The sequence below is a fragment of the Chenopodium quinoa genome, unplaced genomic scaffold (genome assembly GCF_001683475.1).
Source record: "Chenopodium quinoa cultivar QQ74 unplaced genomic scaffold, ASM168347v1, whole genome shotgun sequence".
Lineage (NCBI taxonomy): Eukaryota > Viridiplantae > Streptophyta > Magnoliopsida > Caryophyllales > Amaranthaceae > Chenopodium > Chenopodium quinoa.
Genome location: NW_018744626.1, coordinates 3,463,923 through 3,474,271, shown reverse-complemented (window position 1 = coordinate 3,474,271; position 10,349 = coordinate 3,463,923). Strand labels below are relative to the sequence as shown.

At 34.2% G+C, this 10,349-nt stretch overlaps 2 protein-coding genes across 3 annotated transcripts; both read left to right on the top strand.

Moving 5' to 3' along the window:
• The first annotated feature begins 1,437 nt into the window (after positions 1-1,437).
• LOC110700528 (protein NRT1/ PTR FAMILY 2.11-like) lies at positions 1,438-4,204 on the top strand. Of its 2 annotated transcripts, none has more exons than XM_021878080.1 (4): positions 1,438-1,708; positions 2,302-2,434; positions 2,531-3,084; positions 3,263-4,204. In XM_021878080.1, exons 2-4 carry the CDS (start codon positions 2,303-2,305, stop codon positions 4,161-4,163), a joined length of 1,587 nt encoding a protein of 528 aa, XP_021733772.1. In that variant the 5' UTR covers positions 1,438-1,708; position 2,302; the 3' UTR covers positions 4,164-4,204. The 2 variants fall into 2 exon arrangements, with proteins under 2 accessions (XP_021733772.1, XP_021733771.1); XM_021878079.1 differs by having other exon boundaries at positions 2,217-2,434.
• Positions 4,205-7,203: 2,999 nt separating this feature from the next.
• LOC110700527 (protein NRT1/ PTR FAMILY 2.11-like) lies at positions 7,204-9,951 on the top strand. The gene is made up of 4 exons (XM_021878078.1): positions 7,204-7,522; positions 7,593-7,810; positions 8,325-8,884; positions 8,983-9,951. The coding sequence occupies exons 1-4, from the start codon at positions 7,441-7,443 to the stop codon at positions 9,899-9,901; spliced, it is 1,779 nt and encodes a 592-aa protein (XP_021733770.1). The 5' UTR covers positions 7,204-7,440; the 3' UTR covers positions 9,902-9,951.
• Positions 9,952-10,349: the final 398 nt, after the last annotated feature.

The following is a 10,349-nucleotide window of genomic DNA, read 5'->3' as shown; positions in this document are numbered from 1 at the left end:
CTCATGAAAAAACATACCGACTCTCCTAATACATTTTGATTCTCATATTGTAGTGAATTTACAGGTAGTACTCAAAATAAGCCTGTATTTTTCCGTTCCCTTTGAAACATTTGTTTTATATGGATAAAAATTCTCTCTATCCTTTTCCTCGTCACATGAGTTTCTTTTTATCATCTCCCTTCATTTCCTAAAATATCATGCTACTTCACGTTACAATTAAAAGAGAACGAAAAAAAATACTTATGTTCATCTGCCAAACATTAAGTGAGTGACAATCGTCTTGCACAATTTGTACTATACGTTTAACCACATTCTTGACCAAACTAATCTATACTTAGTATTTAAAAACTATAACCAAGGAAAACACACGTCTCCATCCTATTGCACTTCAATATCTTTTTCTCTAATCCAAATGCCACATGTATTCTTACATCATTAATTAATTTTTTATTACACTATATTTCTTTAATTCTTTCATGTACATTTTATCTTCATCTTCCCTATTCCATTCAAGCTTTTGCTTTTCTCTCTTTAATTTAACCACTCCACCCTTTTCTCTCTTTAATTTTAACCCCTCCCTTATTTAATCCCCATTTTCAATTACAATTCCAAAGATTAAATTTCTTTAATCATATTATTTATCACACATTATGACCATAGTGGCTTATTGATATTTCATAATTCATCTTTCAATGCAATTTTTTTTATGAATAACCCGTGCATTGTACGGGTCAAAAGACTAGTTAATAATAATAAAAGTATTCTTAATTAGGTAGATGGTTGGAGTTTTCCATATATACATGTCGACAACAAACGCCTAATACTATATATGATTAATTGATTTTTACATAGGCAGGAATTCCTCATTCACAAAATATATATGATGGTTTAATTTATAATATCTAGATTGATAAGACATCTAAAAGCGTGTATATGTTGTGTTCATCCCATAGTCCGGAATTCTCATTCACATAAAATCATTCATATGCAATATTGTAATATTAATATTGTTTTAAGCAAAAACAAAACAAAATTTGAATTCCTGCATTAATTGTGATGTTTTAACTAAATTTCCCTATTTTATTTTTTTAAAGATTGTCCCACGTTTTTTATCAAGTTGTCTCTAAACGATTGTTGGCATGGTAATCACGATTTCTTTCTACTTTATATACAATCATACATGCTAAATAACATATTTTCTCATCTTTTTAACACAACTTTTTTTAAAAAGTTAAAACTGAAATAAGAATATTTATTTACTACGTATTATTTATTTTAAAAATGGAGTACTAAATTACTTGTGTATATCATACTTCAATCATGCATGCATTATTGTGGACCATTATATTGGAAATGACAAATCCCAATTGGAGACTATTATTAATCCAAAACTTAGATAAATAATATGCACCACATTACTGCTTGCTATAAAGTGACAACCAACATTAATGTCAGAATAAATTTCAGGATACTTGTTCATTTTCCCATCTATATAAACCGATCTACATTTTCAAATAAAAGTATTTAGGAAGCAATATTTCTTAACACTCTCATCTCCCATAAATAATATATAAAATAAAAAAAAGGGAAGAGTTCTTTGCATTGCTAGGTTGCAATAATATGGAGATTGATAAAAAAGAAAGCATGGAGGAGAATAACAAGAAGAAGATCGTGTATAGTGGTGTCAAAGCCATGCCATTTGTTATAGGTACCTATGTCATACCCTCACCTTTTTCCGTTCTCTTTTACAATATTTTTTCTGTCTATAAAAATTCTTCTTGTTTGAACGGTGATTGTCTCAATTAAAATAAAACTTTTTAGAGATAACGGGAAAATTAGTTTTTGGTGAAAGATAGCTTGGAATATAAATTTATGGATAATTTATAAAAATTGTTACACATTAATTTTTACAATAACTGTAGGAAGATTATCTATGATTTACAATGAAAAAAAAATATTTCTTCGTTTTTTCTTAAATGCCGTTTAGTTAGTATTAAAAAACGAAGGAAGTGTATACAATTAAGTAGTTATGCTTTTGTGACCTTGTCTTGGTCTAGTGGTACGAGCTGAACTTTGTGCATGTGACATCAAAGGGTGGAGAAAGTGAACATGAACAATAAAAGTGGTGTTATTTTTAGTAAATTATGCAAAAAAAAAAAAAAAAAAAAAAAAAAATTATGCTAATAGAGTTTCTAATTTGTTATACTTGTGTACAGGAAATGAGACGTTTGAAAAGCTAGGAACAATAGGAACATCACACAATTTATTGGTGTATCTAACCACAGTGTTTAACATGAATAGGATGAATGCTACAAATGTTCTTAACATCTTCAATGGATCAGCCAATTTGGCAACCCTCCTTGGTGCTTACCTTTGTGACACCTACTTTGGCCGGTACAAAACCTTGGGGTTCGCAAGCATCGCCTCTTTCTTGGTAACATACGTTACTTTACGGATTTTTTAAGTGGTCGTTTGGTTGAAATTAGGAAATATTATTTCTAAAGTTAACCTATGTCAATTTTGATTGTAGGGAATGCTATTTCTTACAATGACAGCCGTAATACCATCGTTACACCCTCCACACTGCGCTACAGGCGAAAATTGCGTGGGAGCAACAACAGGGCAGCTAGCATTTTTGCTAGGAGGATTAGCATTTTTGATCATAGGAGCAGGGGGGATTAGGCCATGTAACTTAGCATTCGGAGCAGATCAGTTTGACCCGGAAACAGAATCGGGTAAACGAGGGATCAGTAGCTTCTTCAACTGGTACTACTTCACGCTTACATTCGCAATCATGATCTCTGTAACCTTGGTTGTGTACATTCAGACTGATGTTAGCTGGGGTATAGGCCTTGCAATACCGGCTTTTTTCATGTTTCTTTCGTGTGCGTTGTTCTTCTTGGGGACTAAGTTGTATGTTATGGTTAAGCCCCAAGGAAGTCCCCTTGTGAGTGTGGTGCAGGTCATGGTTGCTGCTTTTAAGAAACGCGGCTTGGAGTTGCCGGAAAAGCCTTCCCTCTCCTTGTTTGATCATGTTCCTCATCAGTCTATCAACTCCAAGTTCCCTCATTCTGATCAATTCAGGTATGACAGTTATACTTGATACTATTTTTAGATGTCCGGAAAAAAATACCGCCACGATTCCTTATGATAACTCACTAGTGGAAACAATACTATTAGTAACTGGCAAAAAATGACTTTTAGTAACTGGCATTGTTAGTTGCAATTAACTAATCTGATGATGTTTTTCTGTGCTTTGTAGATGCCTTGACAAAGCAGCTATCATCACAAACGACGACAAAATCAATCCAGAAGGATCAGCAGCAAACCCCTGGAAACTTAGTCCTGTACAGCATGTAGAACAAGTAAAATGTGTAATCAGAGTATTTCCCATTTGGATTTCTGGTGTCTTCTACACCATATCCATGGTAACGACAGGAAACTACGTCGTATTCCAAGCCTTACAGTCCAACAGAAGCCTAGGAGGAACTAACTTCAAGATTCCAGCTGCGTCCTACACTATATTCTCCATGCTAGCAATGACAATCTGGATACCTGTCTATGACAGAATCGTAGTTCCGAAACTCAGAAAAATGACAGGAAAAGAAAATGGGATAACAGTCCTGCAGAAGTTGGGGATTGGTATGGGTCTTAATATTATAGCCCTTGTTGTTTTCGGGCTAGTTGAGCAGAGGAGAAGAGTATTGGCTCTGACTAAGTCGAGTCTAGAGGTTGATCCTCACAGAGGTGTGATTTCATCATTCTCAGCAATGTGGTTAATACTTCCTTTAGTACTTTCAGGACTGTCAGAAGCATTTGCTATGATCTCGCTTGTTGAATTTTACTATAAGCAGTTCCCAGAGAACATGAGAAGCATTGGTGGCGCGTTCTTGTTCTGTGGGATGGCTGTTTCGAGTTACTTAAGCAGTTTCCTGCAGTCTGTTGTTGATAAGATGAGTAGGAACTCAAAGAGTGGAAGTTGGTTGAACGAGGATTTGAACAAAGCAAGGCTAGATTATTTTTATTATGTCATTGCTTGTTTACAGTTTGCTAATCTTTTCTATTTTTTGGTGTGTTCAAAGTGGTATAGGTATAGAGAAAGTATTAGTACCTCTACTGATGAAAGTATAGATGAAATCAAATCCGAAATATCTCTTGTTTGAACATGGAAGATTATATAACAAGTACTAGCTTAGTTTAGTTATGTCGTCTTAGCTTGATGCATAAATTTTAGTTCTTGATCTTCTAATTTGTACTAATACAAGTAAAGACAGTAAGAGGTTCTCTAAGTTCAATCTTATGATGTTACGTCTTTTTTCCACTTGCACAAAACCTATAAGAAAAAGAGGATGCCCCGATTTCTCATGGTTCATAATGACATTTTTGTGAATAAATCAACAACTTTTTCATTATTGTGAGCTCCACAATTGAATAAAGTTGTTAATTTATTTACGAAAATGCCATGTGAGAAATAAAATTTGTTTCTCACCATGAGAAACAGGGAATTTCCCTAAGAAAAATATGTTAGGATCGGGAGAAAATTTCTAAGTCCAATCTCGTGATGTTACATTTTTTGTATTGTAAACAACATGTTAGGAAAAATGAAAGATTACAAATTACTACAGTTCCAAGATTAAAGTTTTTTATTTTTTACTTACTCATCAAACCCTAAAAGAAAAACACGTTTAGCAAGAGGTTTCTAAATTCATCTTATGATGTTACAATTTTTGTGTTGTAACCACATGATTGGAATTGAAAAAAAAATGAATGATTACAATTCTACAATCCCTACAATTCCAAGACCAAAGCTTTGATATATATTTTCTTAGCCGGCCTATAAGAAAAACATGTTTAGGAAAAGGCTTTATCGAAATTCAATTTTCAATTAAAATAAGCTCAATCAACCAGAAAATATAACGAGTACATATTTAGCTAAATTCAAACAAAAGTAAGTTTGATCAAAGAAGTATATAAATCCATACAGTATAAAGGTTTTTCAAGTGATAAGAAGGAAATTTTTACGGATAAAATAAATTTTGATGCCAATGAAATTCACCAAATAATATCTAGCTAATATTGTGCTTTTGCACCACGAAAATGTGTCATTTTCTACTATAGCAACACATGACATGGGGACCAAAAAAATATTAAAAGTGATGTCACTAAGTGTAACATAATTGTACTAGAATTGTTTTTCACAAAGTTGGAATCTTATCATCTTAAGATGATAGATAGATACTATCTTGTTAATGGCAATAGGGGATTTATTTAAATTGAATGCATTTCCCACAATTAATGGCTATAAAAACTTAGGGGACCATAATAACATATAATTACTACAGTAGTTGTCAATTTAATTAAATAGGAACAAAAATTTGATGGAATATCCCATTAAATTCCTACAACTTTTTGTTTGTTGAGGGGATGTAAGAGGAGTTGATTTAGCTTTTGTTTGAGAAGAAAGATATTGTAACCAAAGGAGGAGGTGGAACCAATGCAAGGGGTGTCTTGAGAATATTCACGGACACAATCAAGATAGAATTTTTGTTCATGCACGTACAAGAACCACATAATTAAATAAATAATAATGATTATAACATGTACAAGGTACAACCAGTTTTACAACTTGATAATCATGAAACTTGAAATTCGTTTTATTTAGGATGTACTAAGACATGTTGCACTCGATCTAGGATCATTGATAGATTGAAAAACCGCTATTCAAACTCCATAGTAGTCGCGTACATTTGAACTTCCAAATCTTATCGTAATTCATAATTTCGAGGGGGAGGAGGAAGCCAAAGTCAAAGAGAACCATCCAAGCTGCTCAAACACCATTACTAGCTAAGAGACATGGAAAATGGAATGTACCAAAGAGGCGTAACAAAGCATTCAACTACAAGGCTAGATAGGCCGCGTAAGAAGATAAATGAATAGCGGCATAATAGTATTGAGAAGTCACTATCAGCCTATACGGTCACATAAATAGTCTACATGAATTGATTTATGTGATAGTCATCTCCAGCTATAGCCTAGCTAGAACTCCAGAAAGAGCTTCTAATTGCGCACATTCAACTAATTTAGTCGGTAAAGTTTTTAATTTAATATTGATAAGTGACATGCTAGTAAAACCTTTTCAAAATCCACCAACTTAATTTAATTTAAGACCGAATATCATCTACGCCATATCACCTTGTCTTGCTGACACCCTTAGAAGTTAAAATACCTTTTAAAAAAGATGTAAAGGCGCTTTTTTAGTTTAGAACTTTTTTTCTTCATCTTTTTTGACAACCACTATTTCATGTTTCAATCATGAAATGTACTTGTATGAGTGTATCTTGTTTGATAGTGCATGTTCACTAATCAGTAAGTGATTGCCAACCTTATACTATAAATCTAGAACACAACAGAAAGTGAGAAAGGTGAACATTATAAACAAATATTTGATACTATATGATATCTTAATTGTTATTTAAACCAATTTAATATACTATCTAAGATTCTTTGGATTTGGTTTGACAGCATAAAATACCATTAACAATCTAACATGTCATTTGCAAATCGGCGGTCATAGCGATGACTTTAGTACTCATATCGTTGTCAAGCAACGTTATCATAGTGTGAGCGCAAGGAAGTAGGAATGGCAAGCTGACGTCTAGTTTGTCTCGTAACACTAAAAATGTCTTACTCGACGTACTCTCAAACCAATCATATATTTATACTCCGTATTAGAAACTTTGTTTTCTATTACAGAGTATAAAGAGAATTGATTCAGTTTAATTTAACCCTTAAATTATTGAGCAAAATCCGTTGAGAATGATATATGATGTGTGGTTGTGACCATGATAATGTGGCACTCTTAGATGCAAGGGAATTTATTGTATGAACCCCAAGAAACAAGGTAGGGAAAGTTGTTTTCTAGTCCAAGGGATAGATGTGTCTTATTACTCCGTCCTATCATACTCTAAATCTAGCCAATTTCGGAAAATAACAATAATTTCATATAAGCTAAAGTTTGGGGTTAGTAATTTCAAATAAGTTGAATTCAGGTTAAAAGTTATACGAGTTTAATACACAAATATAACATGTCGTAGTTAGTTCAAATGTGTAATAGTGAAAAATTACCTAGGTGAAGATAATAAACACTAGATTGTTCTCGTTGCTAAAGGTTTTAGTCGTCGTTCATATGACATATTTTTAACCATCTATACAGTATTGTAAATTTTGAAAAAATCAAAGAGCATGATGAGGTATAGAAATTTTCTTAAGGAAGGTTCACTTCTCTTTTTGGAAAGAGGTCAAGGTAGGTAAACATTATATCAAAGAGCCTTCAATAATTAAACTTAGCACCAATATTTCTGACTTATAAAGAGCTCACTCAAGCAAAGCACTATAAACTTAATAAAAACAAAAGAAGCAACATAATCCTCAGGAATAGCCATGGAAGAACCTAAAACAGTTGTAGATAATGAAAAGCCAAAGCTCAACTACAAAGGATTAAAGGCCATGCCTTTCATCATAGGTAAGAATATACCATTATCGCGATTTTTGTACTACTGTAATCAAACTAATCATTGTGTACAAAATTTCAGGAAACGAGACATTTGAGAAGCTCGGGGCAATTGGTACCTTGTCCAATTTGTTGGTCTACTTAACAACAGTTTTTAACATGAAGACTATAACAGCAACAACTTTGATCACTGTCTTCAATGGTACAACCAACTTTGCAACTCTGCTAGGTGCTTTCCTTTCTGATACTTACTTTGGCCGCTACACCACCTTGGGATTCGCTACGATTGCCTCGTTTTTGGTACTTTGATCTGCCTCTTGCATCCTCTTATCAGAAAGTATTTCCATGTTCAAAGAGCAACAATTGAACTAAGGTGCAATAGTACAGTAATATAGCAGGATTTAGTGTCAGATGCTTGCAGCTTACCTTTGCAGTTAGACTGTTAGTTCTAATTTCTGCAGTCCTTTGACAAAATTAACATAAGTAGTAAAAACTATACGTATGACTAACTTAAGGTTTGTTATGCAGCTTAAATCATACGATATACAATTTCCGAAATCTCATAACTGACAGAGATTCTGAACAAACTCTTAACATCAAATTTAGGATGTTTTAGTTCCTGTTTTTTTCTGCTTCATTTTCAAGTTGCAGAGTTTTATTTCTTGAAATAATACTATAACTAGCAATGATTAAGCAGATGATTTGGACAACAGAAAACTCGAACAGTCGAACTAAAAAAAAAAAAACCTTTTCAAACTTTACAATTAAGTGCCTGAATATAAGCAAAATCTTACTCTCTGCAAACTGTTTTCAGGGATTATTTGTGATAGACTTAACATCAGTAATCAAGAAACTTCATCCATCCCCTTGTGGCGACGAAGCAAAAGTCTGCAATGGACCGTCACAAGGGCAGTTAGCATTTTTGCTGATGGGGTTCGGACTGCTGATAGTAGGAGCAGCAGGCATAAGGCCATGTAACTTAGCCTTCGGGGCTGATCAGTTCAACCCTAATACAGAATCAGGAAAGCGAGGGATCAACAGTTTTTTCAATTGGTACTTCTTCACTTACACTTTTGCACAGATGGTGTCCCTGACACTGATAGTTTATGTGCAGTCTAATGTGAGTTGGAGTATTGGTTTAGCCATTCCCGCGGCTCTTATGCTGTTAGCGTGTATACTGTTTTTCATGGGCTCGAAGATCTATGTGAAGGTTAAGCCTGAAAGTAGTCCTATGGTGAATTTAGTGCAGGTTATAGTTGCTGCTGTCAGAAAAAGAAAACTGAAGCACCCGAATTCTCATCAGTTTGAATCTGTACTCAAATATTTGCCTTCTGATTCTATCAACTCCAAATTACCTCACACAAATCAGTTCAGGTACGAAAAATGCACTAGATTGGAAAGTTGACAGCATTGTTTAGATTTTCAATAGATATTGTGTTACACCTACTGAAAATGTAATGAAATCTTTTCAGATTCCTTGAGAAAGCCGCGATTATAACCTCTGAAGACCAAATTAAACCGGATGGGTCAGCAGTAGACGCCTGGAAACTCTGCACGATGCAGCAGGTAGAAGAGTTGAAATGTGTACTAAGAGTGTTACCTATATGGGCATCAGCCATAATATACCATGTTCCTGTTGTGCAAATGCACACGTACGTGATATTCCAAGCACTTCAGTCAAATAGACGCCTTGGAAAAACAAATTTTCAAATTCCAGCTTCATCCTACATTGTTTTCATGATGATAAGCCTCACTGTTTGGATCCCAATCTATGACCGAGTATTAGTCCCATTCCTCGAAAAAATCAGGGGAAAAGAGGGGGGAATCACAATCCTCCAAAGGATGGGAATCGGAATAATATTATCTATTCTAACCATGCTTGTGGCAGGGTTAGTAGAAAGTCATCGCAGGAATCTTGCTCTTACACAACCAACTCTTGGAAATCTCCCAAGAAAAGGAGAGATTTCTTCAATGTCAAGTTTTTGGCTGGTTTTTCCTTTAGGCATAGCAGGGTTTGCTGAAGCATTCATGGCAATCGGTCAAGTAGAGTTCTACTACAAACAGTTTCCGGAGAACATGAGGAGCATTGCTGGATCCATTTTCTTTTTAGGCATCGGAATGTCAAGCTACTTAAGCAGTTTTCTGATCTCCATAGTTCATAGAACAACAAAAAAAGGCGCATCAGGTGATTGGTTAGACGAGGATCTTAACAAAGGGAAACTAGACTACTTCTATTACATGATAGCTGCACTATGTACCTTCAATTTTGCTTATTTCCTTGTCTGTGCTAAATGGTTTAAGTATAAAGGCAGTAGCGAAAATGCCAAGAAAATAGATGCAGAGCCTATTGGGTGTGTAGAGCTTAGTGAGTCTCATAAGGGAGCTGTATGATTTTCACAATAATAAAATGCAGAAACAAGAAATTTCCAACTTTTACTTGAGTACTTCGTATATACTTGTATAATTTAAATCGAATTCTACGATGCCTTATCATAACAACATACATTTGGGGATGAAGTTGCATTATTGTGATCCAAGTACTTCTTAGAAAAATAAGATTCAAAGCTATGAGAGCGAGCGACGACAAAATAGAGGTAAAGATGGTCCCTAACCTCCTACTCCTCTAGTAGAGAAAATGTCAAGGCACAATTACTGCAGTTTTGGCTTTAAGAGCCAACTTTCTACATGTCCTGTTCCACATGCTTTAAACTACAAAATGTGAAAGAAATGGATGGAATTGATAGAAAAGAGTCAAAAGACAAGTGCATTATCAATCACAAGAATACAATCCAAAAATAAAGTAAGACTTTTATAAACTTGAAATTTATACAATCTTTGA

Bases quoted from the DNA above. Each gene is read 5' to 3' on its own strand.
- LOC110700527 (XM_021878078.1), top strand. From the start codon at position 7,441: ATGGAAGAACCTAAAACAGTTGTAGATAATGAAAAGCCAAAGCTCAAC. The intron at 7,811-8,324 runs GTACTTTGATCT...AACTGTTTTCAG, and splicing joins CTACGATTGCCTCGTTTTTG to GGATTATTTGTGATAGACTT. The intron at 8,885-8,982 runs GTACGAAAAATG...AAATCTTTTCAG, and splicing joins CCTCACACAAATCAGTTCAG to ATTCCTTGAGAAAGCCGCGA.
- LOC110700528 (XM_021878079.1), top strand. From the start codon at position 1,621: ATGGAGATTGATAAAAAAGAAAGCATGGAGGAGAATAACAAGAAGAAG. The intron at 2,435-2,530 runs GTAACATACGTT...TTTTGATTGTAG, and splicing joins CAAGCATCGCCTCTTTCTTG to GGAATGCTATTTCTTACAAT. The intron at 3,085-3,262 runs GTATGACAGTTA...TGTGCTTTGTAG, and splicing joins CCTCATTCTGATCAATTCAG to ATGCCTTGACAAAGCAGCTA.